Below are 15,922 nucleotides of genomic sequence, written 5' to 3'. Positions count from 1 at the left end.
AATTCTAAGGCCAAGAAATAAGTATAACTAACTATGATAACAAGACCTCAAGACTCTTAAGCCTTAACCTTGAACATTAAGCTTAGCTCTTAGCCAATTGTTGTTCATTAAAGTGGCCAAAACCAAAACTAGGTTCTTGGAACATACACTGCTTTAATCATTTGACTTGCTGATAAGAGGAATAATAGGTCCATCTCAAAGATAAGCAACAATTATCAAATTGGGTGTGTTTTGGACGAAAAAAGAAAAAAAAAATCTTGGCACTGGATTATGGTATTACCATTTCTGAGATCAGGACCATGACATCCACAGTTCCATTGACATCAGCTCCTATTGACAACTGAGTCCTCTGCTAAATAAGACTGTTAACAGTGATCTAAAATTCCCTAAATGAGAACCTTTCTTCGAGAAGAGAGAAAAAAAAAATGGTTCACTAAATGAGAAAGCAGTGAATGGTCCTTAATTTAAAGAAAGGATACTTGAGCCATGCAAACCAGGTAACTAGGTGGTTTTGGGAAATATGAAAAAATTACTATACTTATTCAGCTAATGAGCATTACCCACCTTAAAACATTGAAAACGACCTCCACTGCTCTAATAAGTAATTGTCTGGTTGGTAAATGATAATTAACCAAATGACTGGTTTCAATCCACCAACAACCCTAAATCATATCATAATAAAAAAAGTCCTGACCACAAAACAGTACTTATCCATAATAAGTCATGCATCTCAAAAGATTCCAAAATTTACATACCAACAAACTCACAATCCCTGTCTAAGTGGTCACTAACACATTAAGACTAGAAATCCAGTGAAAGGATAAATTTCGAAAAGGATGCATAAATCCAAATAACAACAATCTCTTCAAAGCCAAGACTTGCTAACTTAGCTGATAAGGTTTTTGAGAATGTAGTATCGACCTAACACAAGGCGATACAGCTTACAGCAGGTCATTTGGTAGCACAAGGCATAAGTAACAATTCAATACATCATTACCCTGAAGGAGAGGATATCAATGCCTGAAAAATGAGTCAAAGGTTAAAGTGAACAAAATATTCTACGAAAGTCAATTTAAAGTTCTACAACCAACAAAAATAATTTGCAAGTTCTAAGACTCACATATATAGATAAAAATCAAACCAAATGACATTCTAAAAATAGTCAAGAAGATACACATATGTATACTGCATACTAGCTAGGTAGGTGGAGAAACCCTCAACTAGCACAAAATAATAAAAGATATTACAACCCCCCAACAAAGAAAAGTACCTGGAATCTATAGCTCCTCTGTGTATAACATAGTACCTGGAATCTATAGCTCCTCTGTGTATAACATGGTAACAACCAGTAAATCACCATCAGAAAAATCCGTAGCTTGATTTGTCTCCTCAACACTTCTGGTCCAGACAGCTGCTAACTCATATTGCATCTTTCAGCCCAGCATATGGGGTGATCTGTCCCCAAGATCCTCACACCAGAAATTAAAAGGAGGGGACTGGCATTAATCAGCGTTTTTCAACAGGGACTTACCATATAAACCAAAACCTCCAAATCATCAATGATTGAACTACAAGCCAGCATGTCCTAAATGCTAGCTTGCGACTGTTTGAGCAGCTGTACTTTGAGGAGCTAAGGGCATTTCACTAGTTTTAGATTGGGTTAAAATTATCTCTTCTAAGCGCCTCCATATGGCTTCTTGTTTTTCTTTTCGCTCTTTCTCTTTAGCTTCATCTTCCTCAAACTTTCGCATACACTCCTCGAAAAGCTCTGGATCTACGTCAGAGAAAATCTTCCGCACATTCTGGGTCAAGCTCTGAACAGCCTGGTTCCAGTGGGTTCGACAATTTTTCTCCAGAGCAGGAAAGATAATGGGAAGAATAGTTTTACGATTTTGCTTAATCAGGTTTTCTACATGATCATTACTCCATAGGTACAAAGCCCGCTCTGCCACCTACCATAACAACAAACACATATTTATTCAAAGGATAGATCTAAAGAAGCAAATCTAAAACATGCAGCTAAGTCTTGAAGATTCAATCAAAGGCAGTGTGAACTATCAGATAAACTTTAACTATGATCTCATTTCAGTAAATAACCAAATAATAACTAACAGAAGTCACATCTGACAAGATAAGTGGTAGAGTTGTCAATATTGGCAAAATCACCAAGCGGCAAGCGCAACCTTATACAGATATAACTTTGTTCTTAACCAGTTGGGGCTAGTACCAGTCGCCAAACTACTACAAATTATGATCATGACAATGACATATGGAATCTATTATTTTGTCTCCGGCTTCAGCCATAACCCTATGCATTTTTATGACATTTCATGAGATATTTGAAACTATATCTACTCTCTAGCCAAAGTTTGTGGCTATGCCAATATGATGCCTTAAGTTGTCAACCCTTCACATTAAACAATTTACCATGAGACTCACATAGAAGATTTGACTAAAGCTCCTCAAAATATATATTTTCTCCACCAATAACAAACAGCAAGCACTTCTTGATCATACTATTCAATGGCAGGTGACTGCAGCTTTAAAATACCATACCCCACAGATATCAGGATGATCACATATAGCTACTCTGATCAAATAGCTTTGCATTCCTAGGCATCGTACAATCACAAAAGTCATCTTTAGGAAATTCGTCTAGAAGGCAAAAAAAAAAAAAAAAAAAGAGAGATGCTAGTGAGTGGAAATTAGCCAGCTGGGCCCTAAAGGATTTTTTTATGGAAAAGGGCAAAAGAAATTAAGATTTTGGAAACATGACATAAATACCAAAAATGCTACTGTTGGATACTTAGATCAATGTGCCACAAAAACCTCGTTGAAACTGAAGCACAACACCCATAGGACAATAAAGGCCAAAGGTACGCAAAAAATTTGATGGCATACTTGCCTCTAAACAAAGAAAAAACCAAGCTCCAAATCTCTAATCCCAAAATCGTGTTATCATCACCTATCATTGTTATCAGTATATTCCCCTTTCAATATATATACTTTTAAAATCATCCCAAACTTCCTTCCGCTTTCCATTCAAATTAGAGGGAGTGGGAGATCAAATGCAAAACAATTCAACCTTCAGAATTTACAGGCTAAAAAATACTTAAGAGTTGACAGGGAAGAAATTAGCCGACCCCACTTTTGGGATTAAGGCTTTGATTGATTGATTGATTGATTGAGTTGACAGGGAAGAAATGTGCACACCACTTGTTGAATAATAAACACCCGGAGGTCTAAAGGCAAATGAATGGATTGACAAGAAGATAAATACTGGAAATAGCAATAACCTGAAAGTGGGAGCTGCTCAAGCAACGAGCAATGCGCCGAAATAATGGCACCATGCAACGCTGGAATTCAGGCAATTGGGTTGCCTCCAAAACCTCCTCCAGCTCACTGAGGAACATAACTTCCTTTGTACTGTTGGTAATTGGCCAGTACTTCAATAAACCCCTAATTACAGCATCTGCAAGCTTACTGTCCTTCTCCACAAACTGAGTGATGCAATAAGATAACTGTTGGTGGTATGTTGACAAGCATTTTGGTTTGTGGAGGGGAATCAGGACGCGGACAAGGAACAACTTGTGCTCCTCCTTTAAAGGTAAAGCAAACCCATTAATGATGCTGCCCAAAACTTCCAAAAGCTCCGCAATCCCATTAAACTTCTCAGTTTCAAAGATAAAACGATAAAAAATGTTGTTTATTGATTTCCTAATGAATGGGCGATGCACCATAAACTTGCCATAGATGCGATGAAGAATTGTTTTCAAATACTCCCTCTCTCTCGGGTCTTCAGAATCGAAATTATCTAACAACTTAAGAATAAAACCGTGATCAATATACCTCTTGGCCAGCTTTGTATCAGTCTCAGGTGATGCTATAAACCTTAAAAAGAGCTCGTAAACAATCTGCAAATGAGGCCATGCAGGATCCATTGAAGGCTCCTCCTCTTCCAAATCATAAGCCTCTAAAGCCTTATTCTCACGAGGCTGAGTAGCGGGTGACCTAAATAAATTTGCAGACACCATCTTAATGAGCTCTTGCATCGCATTTTCTGTAAACTTACCATTGGCGGAGCTTACATATTCCACAAGCTCCAGCAATGTATGTCTCTTAATCTCCTTTTCTTTCAGGTTCTTTGTGGGGTCAGTGAAATCAAAAATATGACAACACAAGTGAACCTTCCTTATGAACAAATTCTGCTTCTCAGAGCTCGGAACATCTCTAAAACTAGGCAATGCCTCAAACGGGTTGGCAGTGTAGCTTTCATTAGCAATTAAATCATCTACCTGCGCGGTTTTATTCCCATTACCCACACCCGAATTTGAAGATGGATGGAAACCTTGGTGAGACACATCCTTTCCATTTCCTGGTCTATGGCCAGCTGCATCACCAGTCCTAGCACCAGCTAAAGCACCCGAAGAGAGAGGATCGCGGGCATCAGCAGACTTAGATGGCTTCTTAGGAAGCCTACCCAATATTTGCTTTATCATATCTTAGCAGATAATGTAAAGATAAGAATATTATTCCACTTCAACCTAAGGGATACCCAAACAGAACCTTCTCCAAGGCACAGAATCAAAGATCATCAGCCAAAATCGAATCAAAAACCTTAAACAGTTCAATCAAATAAGAAAACCCCAATTCCAAAAACTCTCATCTGTACTAAATTCAAATAGCTGCCCCTTGCACTGATGAGCTAGAACACAAGCCCTCCTACAGAGAACTTTTTGATCAAAAGTTCATCAATTTTTCAATATTAGATTCCTCAAAAAATAAAAACAACCCAACAAAATTTAGCATTATAATAACTTGGATCAGAAAATTAGATTCTAAATTGGAAGATATAAACACTGCACAAAAAGCCCAGATCAATAATTATCAAATTTTAATTATTAATGTTCACATGATAACAATATAAATTGACAACCTTTTGACTTCTAAATTAAAACCCAGAAATTTAATTAAATTCCCTTTCCAATAAAGATGGAAAATAATCAAATTCATCACCAAACAAAACCCAAAATTAAAAATAAAAAATAAAAAGGAGGCCCAAAAGTTGACATTTCACCCATAAAATAAAAATATGTAAATGCGCAATAAAAATTTGAAAAAATTACCTCTTTGTGAGTCGAATGAAGGCGTCAGTTCAACTGGTGGAGAAGTAACTGACAAGATCTGGGTATGATCTGAAACATCAAAGAAAACATTTTTCTGTCAGAATTTTTATGAAAAAGTAAATGGGAAAAGAATTTCTAAAAAAAAAGTTGAATTTTAGACAGAAGAATAAATAAATTTTCTTTAAAAAAACAGGAGAAAATTTATAGGTGACAAAGAAAAAAAAAACAAAAAGGGGAAATTTGAAGAAGCTTACTGAAGCAAGACAAGAAGTAAGGTGATCTAGAAGAATTGAGGAGTTGAAATTCAAATTGGGGTTTTTATTTCTGATTCTGAAAGAAAAGAGGAGAGAGAAAGACAGAAAATGATGAGCAGAACAGCCCCCAGATATGGACTCACTTGTGGATTATACATTACTCTAATCCAATCCAAACTTCCAAACCCCTTTTTTACTTTTTTTTTTTTCCTTTTTTTTTTTTTTTTTTGAAAGAATTTTTTTTCCTTGTTTGAGAGAATGTAATTACAAATATGAAATATATATAAAATAATTAATTAGGTAAGTAATAAGTATGTGTAAAAAGTTTGTTTCCAAAAAAAAAAAATGTGTAAAAAGTTACTCCATATTCCATTTTTTTAGCGCATACAACTATACAAGTAATTTGTATTCCCTCCGTTTTTTTATTATTATGCAAATATACTTTCTCCGTTTTTTTATACAATTTGTAACTGTTTGACTTTTACACCATTTGTGTGTTTTACTTTGACGAGTTTTGATGATTTATACTCCATAGTTAAGTAAAAATATAGTCACGTGGAATCTTATTAGATTCATCTCGATTCTATACAATTTTAATATAAAATGTTTATAACTTTTACATATTGGTAATCTATACTGTATACTAAAGTAATCACCAGAGTTATCCCTTAAGTACACATGTCACATTCACAACAAAAATTTTCCCGCCGAAATATTTTTTAGCTTTTTTTTTAAATTTCTTTTTTTCCCTTAAAAAATAACATGATAAAAAAATTTAATGAAAAAAACTTACAATAATTTATAAAATATTTTAAATAATGTATCTAACATGAGAATTTTAAGGATAGACATGATATGAATTCAAATTCAAAAATAAAAAATGTTACATATAAGCCATTTCATTTAAACTAACTCCATTTTAATTGAATTTTATTAATTTATTTATTTATTTTTATTTTCAAGTCTTATTATTATAAATCCGTGCATTTGCACGGGGATAAAACTAGTTAAATATATTTACGATTAAAAACACGCATCAATATGCATGATAAAAGAAGTGTTGTAACTAAAAAAACAGTTGGTAAATTAACACTTTATCAAACATGCACATTCAAAAGATGTTGAATTACTTTTAAAACTAGTATGTACTTTCATGGTATCAACTATTTATACATTTTTTTTGTTTAATAATATATAAGTATAATTAATTATATATATTGGTTTTTAAAAAAAATCAATTACACATGGAGTATATTAATAGTCAAATTGGTGCAATGGCAAATTTAAGAGGATGAGAAGTATTATTTGTATTGCCGTAAATAAGTACTCCGTACTCCATAAATTTTGATGTTATTTTTAATACTCATAGTAATATAGTAAAACTTATAAAGGGTATATTTGAAATTTCACAAAAACAAGTTACATATTGTAAAGTTTTTTGAAATTATTTTTTTTTTTTTTTTGGTGAAGAGTTTTCATTGAAATTATATGAAGGATATTTTCATGTTTAATAAAAATTAAGTTATATTTTCAAAAAAATAAAAATAAAAAAATAAAAATAAAAAATAAAAATAAAAAATAAAAATAAAAATTAAGTTACATATTGTGGAGTTTTCATTGAAATTATATGAAGGATATTTTCATGTTTATTTTTTTTTTTTTTTTTTGACAACGATATTTTCATGTTTATAGGAGTGGGTGATTATATATATATTTTTTTAAAAAGAATTACACAAAAAAAATTACATCCTTATATGTGTTTCTTTTTGCCATTCTCATAAAGAAAAAGTAACTATTTAGAAACTTGTTTGATTTATCGCCATACGCAATTTCACATTATTAATTTTTTAAATCAAGAAAGTATAAATTTATCAATTTAACTTTAAGACATGTTTTTTTTTATGCAAAGAATTACTCCAAATAAGTAGGGGCAGTATTTTTTAAAACAAAAAAGCAAGGGCCAAGGGAAAAAATATTCTGCTCATATAGAAATATATGAGGGGCTAAAATTAGTGTGTACCTTTCAAAACATTTCCCAAAATTCTTTTTTGACATATTAGACTTTAGATAGTGTTGATTCTATGGTGATTAGTTCACCCTAAATTTGGTACTCGCATTTTTTTTTTTTTTCCACCTTATCCAATTGAACCTTTGATAACACACTTACCTTCTCAGAAAATGATACATGATATGGAATACATCCAAAAAAGTTTGTCAATTTTGCATAAATAGAGAATGTTGGCCTTTATCTATAGAATATATGTATGGTATTCTCTTGTTGGTGTATGTATCATACAAATACGCAATAAAACTTAGTTCATGATTCTTTTAAAATCTCAAAATTATGGATAAGTGTCAAATCGCAATTATAGTTAAACATAAAATTATATATAAGTCAAAAGGATCTAGTCTATCAATTTGCTTGATAAACCAAACATTTAAAATAAAATGAATTAATAATGTTGAATTTAAAAGTTTAATTAGTTTTATAAACAACAATCCAACTTTAAATGAATGAATCTAGCTCGTTAATAAATACTCAGTATAAACAAACCCACATTCATGAACAAAATTAAAACAAGTAATTCATGAACAAAAGTAAACATGAACAAATATGAATGATTAGATCCTTGATTCATATTCTGACTCATTAATTAAACGAGCGTAAATACTTGTTCAAACTCAACTCATTTATCATATTCAAATAAACAACATTAACAAATGAGTTTTAAGCGAAATTTCAAAAAGATATGTTTACAGATAGTCTCAATTGATTTACACCCCTAAAACTGTCAATCCGTCGTATTCAAGACATGTAAAATACATCCAATCATCTAAAACTCTAAAAGGTGTTTGCAAAGCCAGCCTTTTTCATGAGAATTATGGGTCCATGACAATTATAGGGCTACCCTTTGAGCCTACTATAATGGTCATTAGTATGTCTGAGAAAAAGTGGTGCACCAAGTCCCCTCAACAACTATGCAGCACTCCCACCTTAATTAGTAAAGCAATTTGACAGTAATAAACAACTTAAGGAATGTTTGGTTAATTTGAATTTATCAGACAAACCAACTTTAAAAGCAGCCATTAATTATATAATAAAGCCAAACCAGGAATATCACAACTGTACAAAGTTTCCAACTGCTGCAAATTGCAGAAAATCCTAATCTTATGCCAATTCTCCTTACTCTCTTCAATTAATATATCTACCCATACTTTTAAGCCCTAAGTAAATCTAAACTAAAGAGTTTTAGAAATTTAAACATAAGCTACAAATATTGGCTAACGCGTTTTCTTTGCTTTTTTTTTTTTTTTGGACATTCGGCCAAAAATACATGGAGGATAGTAACGAATTGAATCAATGACCATACACGAAACTCCATCACCAGAACCCTGTCAGTTAATGATATTGGCATCAAAAAAAAGATCGATCTTTGGATCAAAGACCGGAAGTGGTACGGGCTGGTAAAATGAGGGGGACGAGGACAGGTTCACTACTTTTTGCTTTTTCAGCAGCTATTTCTTCTAACCTTTTCCACGTTGCTTCGCGTTTTGCTCTCATTTCCTCTTCCTGTGATTCATCTTCCTGAAACTTGAGTGAACATTCCTCAAAAAGCTCAGGATCAAGGTCGGAGAAAATCTTACGCACATTGAGAGTTAAGCTGTGAACAGCCTGGTTCCAATGATTTCTTGCATTCTTTTCCAGTGCAGGGAAGACAATAGGTAGAATAACCTTGCAGTTTTGTTTGATCAAGTTTTCAATGTGGTCATTGTTCCAGAGGAACAATGCCCTCTCTGCAACCTGAAAAAAAGTTCAGAAGAGTTATTTTGACTACTACATGTTTTAAAAAAAAACCAACTGCTCAATGTGTTTCCTTTTAATCCATCCATATTAATGAGGTATAAATAATGTTTATAATTGCAATGAATCTACTTCATATTGCCCAGATACCCCCAATTTTATTATGAAAACTAGTACAAAGTCTCCATAACTTTTCCAACTTTATTTTTGATCCTGATATGAATCAGTGATTATCCACTTTTAAGATCAGTGGATCCTAATTTCAGAATATACACACAAGTGACACAACCATACCTCAAGCGAGTTAAAGCCTTAGAACTAGTAGAAAGGCTGTTTTCCAAAAACTGCAGAGAAAAAATTTACATACTTTGCATAAAACTTGTACAAACCAATCCTCAAGAACTTAAAAACACTTTCCGCTGTAGGCAAATCACAACATGAACCATGGTGCAGCACTGGTAGCTTCAACTTTTCAATAGATAGTGGCCTTGAGAGTTGTGCTACTAATTATGCATCAGAAGTTCAGAACAAGAATGTACCCTGGAATGGGGTATTATTACTCATTTAATATGTAAGACACGTCAAAAGATCAAAGTACCCAAGATATCAGAGTAAGACATGTCCAATCGCCCTCCTACAAAAGAAAAGTACTAAGCAAAAGGATCGATCCTCTTCAATTAGCACAGTGAACCCATATTATTGTTTGATACCACCCCCAACAAGTAAAAAAATATAGAAAGAGATATGCCAATAACTAACTTATTCTTCACTGCTTCACAAGAAGTACCCTTCTCCCTCCTGGAAATAAACCCTTCTCCCTTTTGGAGAAAAACAAGAAAAACAAAAACAAACAAAACAAAACAAAAAACAAAACAAAAAACAATGACACTTAACTGACTTCTACTCTACAGATTATCACTTCATCCTCAGCAACCATATTTGCATCAGTATTTTTATAATTCCATGCTCACCATTAACCAAAGTCGATAACCATATAGAGATCTCATTAATAACAAGTATCTGATACTCCATCCAATCCCAAATGTTCTTACCATTTTAAATGTGTACGTTTCACAATGCATTACTATGACCATAAAAGGCATAAATATCTATACTTTCATACACGTATTAGTTAAAAAATGCAACGGTTGAATATTAAAAAACTACTCATTGAGATGAATTAAGATAAGATCTAACATGACATTCATGTTATTAAGAGAAATTTAGAAGTTTTTCTCAACTTACGAATAGTACTAAGTTCCCAGTGGGAAGAATAAAAATAATCAGAGGGATTAGTATACTAGCAGCAAAAGTGCATCAACGTCTTCTAAAAGCAAAGTAATCAATCTCAAAACTCCACAAAGAAAATAAATCTAATGACAATACATAAGGATGTTTCTAACCAACTCTTCTTGACACTTACAGAAATTGGACTTCTAGATAGCATTAGTTGGGAAGTCGAACTATCTGCTGCTGAAATCATGGGGGTGTTGGGCAATTGGCTTTTTGCCTAGCTTTTGGCTTTTTAATTTGGTCAAACAGCCAAAAAAAATATGCTTGGTAGTTGGCTTCTTTGTTGGCTTTTAAGCTGGATTTTCCGCCAAAATCCAAAAGCTAATAGGAGTAGCTTTTTCTATTGGTTTTTGACTTATTGGCCCACTTTATCACTAATTAACAGCCAACAACCATTAATAATTTTACCAAACACTTTTGTAAACAGCCAGCTTAAACAACAAACTTAAAAAGCCAATTCATACCGCTAATACTTCCAGCTATTGCCAAACAACCCCATACCTAAGATTACATCATATAACAAGATTCCATTGACACAGGATTAGTATAAAATGATTATGATGCTTTTACGTCATACCTACCTGAATCAGGTCACAAGAAAGAAATAAAGCCTAGGACAGCAGGCTAGAGAAGACAGTTTCAAACAAAAAGAGAATACACTTCAAATAAAGGCATTGCAAAGATGCAAGTCCAACATGTTTCAAATGTACGAACCCTTTCTTCGCCTCAGTCTGATACTCTGATGACAATCAAAATGACAGTTACAAATCATGGATTTCTAAAGCTCATCAGATAGTTTTGTCTTACTGTTGGCCAGAAGTTTAGCTTGTTCCAATTTCATTTCATTTTCTCTTCTCCTACCCTCATATCATCAAACTCACATAAGCTTTTAAAAAGTAAAGAAAAATAAAAAAACTACAAACATTTGCAATAATTATATATATCACCAATAGCAAATAAATATTCATACAAATACCATTGCTTCAATTAGCAGCAATTATTTTGTAAGCAGCTTTAGCAAATAAAAAAATAACTCCAAAGAGGTAGCAAGGGACAATTCTCAAGCTGATAATCAACAGCCAAAGAACACTCCTTAGAAAATCCGTCCTAACTCATGCCAAGTCCTTGTAACTCTAAGGCAGAATTTTGGAGCTTGACCAGCATCCAATGACTGATTCAAGCAATATTCAACCAGTCATTGCCTAACGCTATTGCTTTTTGATGTTAGCCCAAGAGTTAGAGCGTGAACTAAATGCTACAGAATTCTATCAAGAATGAAGTCTGCTTCAATAATTTGACTTATTACAAGCTGCTTGAGGAACATATTACACCCACATCTAATGCTCACATGCTTTCTCAAGGTAGAACACTCAATCCATAACATGTCAACCTCACAAACCAGCAAGCCTTTTATAGGAGCTAATTCATGTTTTCCTTGAGAAAATCCAGTTACATTTATTACCATATACCCAGCTAAAAGTTAGAAAGCCATAAGTACTAGTATTAGCATATGCATCCCTAAGGCAAACCAATATAGAAGTCTGAGACAATTAACAGAACAAAGAAAGAGACCAATTCAAACAACGCCTTCCAAGTCTCGCATATGAATTTTGATTACAACAAAAGCAACCCAATTGGGTCCAGCACATGCCAGAATAAAGAGGTCAACTTTATGCAAACAAGCAATCCAAACCTCCCTTTTTCCATAATTAGTATTTTCCTTGAATCAAATGTCTTATAGTGATCCTCCATAATAAAATAATGAGTACTACTCCCTCCGTTTTTAAATACTTGCTCCACTTTCCTTTTTCGGCCGTTTTTAAATACTTGCTCCATTTCCTTATTTGGAAAACTTTTACAATATTTAACTAATTTCACTCACCTAGTAGACCCACCATGATCATATTTTATTAATTTCATATTTTCTCTCCTCCAATCCTCTCCACTACTTTTGCTTTTTACAATTTTTTATTCTTCCACCGACCCCACTACTTCCATATATTATTACTTTCTCCAATTTCTCCTAAAACTCCGCGCATGGAGAAATGGAGCAAGTATTTAAAAACGGAGGGAGTATATAGAATTCATACATATTTCTATTACAAAAATATGATTAAATTCTTAAAATACTTCCAATTTCCATGTCAGATACTAAATAAAATGAGAGGGAAGGTCATACATGGAATTTAAAAAAACAATAGGCCACCAACTATATGGTATTGGCTATATGAAATATCCACAGACCTCAGGCAACATAATAAAAATAAAAGCAAATTGATAATCCAAACCAAGTTGCATCAACTAATACCCCAATATATATATATATATATATAGTTTTTTCCCCAGTTTTTAGAGAGTCACGTAGGATTTAATTTTCTTAGAGCGCCACTTAGGATTATAAATTTAAGTTGTAGCCAATTAAATAAGAGATCATTAATTTCTTTTACAATTAAATAATTCAAATGCCACATAAGCGAAATTGACGAGTTAGATTTTAAAGTTTAAATTAATTAAATACTCCCTCCGCCCACAATTATCTGCAACATTTGCCATAAATGGGTGCTTTCTATTATGTGCAACAATTTTTTATCTTTTCTCTTTTAGAAAATTTTAAAGTGTAAAAAGACTATCTTACCAAACTTAAACATATGGGACCACTTTCTCTCTCCTATTTCCCACTCACTTTAACCCACTAACCAACTAAAACATATGGGACCACTTTCTCTCTCTTATTTCCCTCCTTTTTACAACTTAATTAAACCCACCTAAACTTAATTAAACTACACTAAAAGTTTTGCGTAGGAGTCCGCAAAAAAAGGACGTTTGGTGCAGATAATCGTGGGCGGAGGGAGTACAAAATATTATCTTTTGAGATTAGGAAAATATCTAAATATATAACAAATTTTAGCATATATATATATATATATATATATATATATATATATATATATATATATATATATATATTTTAAAAAAAATTCAAACAAACCGTGCATCGCACGGGCTTCATCTAGTGCTTCTATAAGAGGCTCCACTGACGAAGCTTTTGGGGGGATGGAGGTAGATTTTGCAGCATTACTCCAATGGAAGTAGAAGTACTGCATTCATTAAAACTTTGGTCGACAATGGCAGATACATATTTTGAGATCAAAACTCATCAGCTTTCTGAGATCAGCACTAAGTGTTTGTTTGGTTCACATGGTACTACATAATTGATGGCACTTCCCAATTACAAATCCTAGAATATGGCAATGATATGTTTGGTTGACACCAAAGGTAATTCCAATTCCCAGAAACTTCAATTGACCAAGGGAAATTAGATTAATTCAATTCCCGTGTTTAGTGTCCTACGAAGTTTTAGTTCCTCCATTTCTTTTTTTGGTGCTAACCAAATGATTACCCAATATTGTAACTCCCATTTCCACATTATTTTGGCAAGTCAAACAAGCACTAAAATTTTGACACTTGATACACACAACTTGAACATATTTTATGAATTAACAAAGCAATAAGAAAAAGAAGGCATAGGATCACAATATACAAATATGATGGAGAAACTAAAAGAAGAGAGGATGGAGAAACCAGACTCAATACCTGAAAATGCGAACTGTTCAAGCAACGGGCAATTTGACGGAATAAGGGCACTACACTTCGTTGGAATTCTGGCAGTTGTGTTGCTTCTAAAACTTCTTCCAACTCACTTAAATACATCACTTCCTTAGAACTATTGGTGATTGGCCAATACTTCAATAGCCCTCTAATTACAGAATCAGCAAGCTTGCAGTCTTTCTCCACAAATTGTGTAATGCAGTAAGATAATTGTTGGTGATACATAGGCAAGCACCTCGGTTTATGCAGAGGTATTAGTGCCCTAACAAGAAAGAGCTTATGCTCTTCTTTCAGTGGCAGAGCAAATCCATTTATAATGCTTCCAAGTATCTCTAGAAGTTCAGCAATCCCATTGTGTTTCTCAGTCTCAAAGATAAATTGGTAAAATATGTGGTTAATTGCCTTCCTGATGTACGGACGATGCACCATAAACTTCCCGTATATGCGATGTAGAATTGTCTTCAGATATTCTCTTTCACGGGGATCTTCAGAATCAAAAAGATCTAACAGCTTCAACACAAAGGAATGATCAACATACCTCTTAGCTAATTTAGCATCAGTCTCAGGAGATGCCACAAATCTCAACAAGAACTCATACACTATCTGCAAATGAGGCCACGATGCATCCATCAAAGGCTCCTCGTCTTCAACATCAAACGCCTCTATAACTTTGTTCTCTCTAGGCTGAGCAGCAAGAGACCGAAACAAGTTTACTGACACCATCTTAATGATTTCCAGCATTACATTCTCTGAAAACTTCCCATTCGCCGATGAAAGATAATCTACCAGTTCCAACAATGTCTGTCTCTTTACCTCCTTTTCTCTCAGATTCTTTGTTGGATCATGGAAATCAAATAGAACACAGCACATATTAAGCTTTCTAATAAACAAGCTCTGCTTCTCCGAACTAGGCACATCCCTAAAGCTCGGCAACGCTTCATAAGAAGACAGCATAACACCATTCATCATTGTATCAACAGTTCTAGACACTTTCTTGCCTTGATTCTGCCCGGCACTCGAAGCACCATTTGCACCCATATTGTGCTGATTATTACTAGTCCTGTTAGACCCCACATCACTCTTCCTCACACTGCTGGATGCATTCAAACCAGCACTAGAAGCATTCTTATGCTCTCGATTCTCCGATGATTTTGACGATTTCCTTGGAATCTTACTAAGAATTTGCTTAAACATTGCTCTCAAACCCAGAAAGTAAAATAGCACCCCAGATGCCAACCTCTCAAAATCTCCAAAACTAACAAATTTCACTAAAAACTACCAACAACAATTACACAAGAAACATACATATAATCCTCCTTCCTTCTCAGAAGCAAATTTGTTCATCAAATTCAGAATCAATCAAACAAACCCTGATAAAAACTTCCCCCATTAAAACACAAATACATTGAAATTAACACTTAACTCAAAAATTACACTAACCCAAATGTTAAATCAAATTCAAAAATCACCCAGAAGCATGCAAAATCTCTTCTTTCCGCAGTAAAATTACACCCAGAAAATAAAAAAGGGGTAAAATCATGTACCACCTAATTACATGAAAGATGAACTTACCTTCACAAATTATAATCAAAACCCTAGTGCTTCAACTCTTGGTACTTCTTGCAAATTAATTTTCTGATTTTTCCCAGAAAAAATTATAATGCCCACTTCAAAATAAAATATTTTTGGGGGGTTTAGCAGAACAAAGATTCAATCTTTTGGGGGGCCTAATTCAAAAAACAAAAGAGAAAAAGAAACCCAGGACGTGTAAATCCACTATGAACAAGAGATGAGAAAATGACACTCCAATTTTATTAATTTTTTATATTTATAAAATT

The 15,922-nt window shown here is 33.5% G+C and overlaps 2 protein-coding genes across 6 annotated transcripts; both read right to left on the bottom strand.

The window, feature by feature from the left end:
* Window positions 1-42: 42 nt before the first annotated feature.
* Window positions 43-5,592, bottom strand: LOC145640477 (serine/threonine protein phosphatase 2A 57 kDa regulatory subunit B' theta isoform-like). 4 transcript variants are annotated; one of them, XR_014114956.1, is made up of 5 exons: window positions 5,381-5,592; window positions 5,127-5,195; window positions 3,297-4,732; window positions 1,271-1,952; window positions 43-1,020 (listed from the first exon to the last, which is right to left on the bottom strand). XR_014114956.1 is itself a non-coding variant. In XM_081691750.1 (4 exons), the coding sequence occupies exons 3-4, from the start codon at window positions 4,497-4,499 to the stop codon at window positions 1,593-1,595; spliced, it is 1,563 nt and encodes a 520-aa protein (XP_081547876.1). In that variant the 5' UTR covers window positions 4,500-4,732; window positions 5,127-5,195; window positions 5,381-5,592; the 3' UTR covers window positions 1,097-1,592. The 4 variants fall into 4 exon arrangements, 2 of the variants coding, with proteins under 2 accessions (XP_081547876.1, XP_081547882.1); XR_014114955.1 differs by lacking the exon at window positions 43-1,020 and adding an exon at window positions 1,097-1,270 and having other exon boundaries at window positions 1,307-1,952; XM_081691750.1 differs by lacking the exon at window positions 43-1,020 and having other exon boundaries at window positions 1,097-1,952.
* Window positions 5,593-8,453: 2,861 nt separating this feature from the next.
* Window positions 8,454-15,922, bottom strand: LOC145640463 (serine/threonine protein phosphatase 2A 57 kDa regulatory subunit B' theta isoform-like). 2 transcript variants are annotated; one of them, XM_081691744.1, is made up of 3 exons: window positions 15,657-15,922; window positions 14,070-15,454; window positions 8,454-9,182 (listed from the first exon to the last, which is right to left on the bottom strand). In XM_081691744.1, exons 2-3 carry the CDS (start codon window positions 15,276-15,278, stop codon window positions 8,820-8,822), a joined length of 1,572 nt encoding a protein of 523 aa, XP_081547870.1. In that variant the 5' UTR covers window positions 15,279-15,454; window positions 15,657-15,922; the 3' UTR covers window positions 8,454-8,819. The 2 variants fall into 2 exon arrangements, with proteins under 2 accessions (XP_081547870.1, XP_081547865.1); XM_081691739.1 differs by having other exon boundaries at window positions 14,070-15,922.

This window comes from Chenopodium album, chromosome 1 (assembly GCF_948465745.1).
Source record: "Chenopodium album chromosome 1, dcCheAlbu1.1, whole genome shotgun sequence".
Classification (NCBI taxonomy): Eukaryota; Viridiplantae; Streptophyta; class Magnoliopsida; order Caryophyllales; family Amaranthaceae; genus Chenopodium; species Chenopodium album.
The sequence above is the reverse complement of the archived record's forward strand: the minus strand, read 5'-3'. Positions and strand labels throughout refer to the sequence as shown.

Bases quoted from the DNA above. Each gene is read 5' to 3' on its own strand.
- LOC145640477 (XM_081691750.1), bottom strand. From the start codon at position 4,499: ATGATAAAGCAAATATTGGGTAGGCTTCCTAAGAAGCCATCTAAGTCT. The intron at 1,953-3,296 runs GTTATTGCTATT...TTGTTATGGTAG, and splicing joins TGAGCAGCTCCCACTTTCAG to GTGGCAGAGCGGGCTTTGTA.
- LOC145640463 (XM_081691739.1), bottom strand. From the start codon at position 15,278: ATGTTTAAGCAAATTCTTAGTAAGATTCCAAGGAAATCGTCAAAATCA. The intron at 9,183-14,069 runs GTATTGAGTCTG...ACTTTTTTTCAG, and splicing joins TGAACAGTTCGCATTTTCAG to GTTGCAGAGAGGGCATTGTT.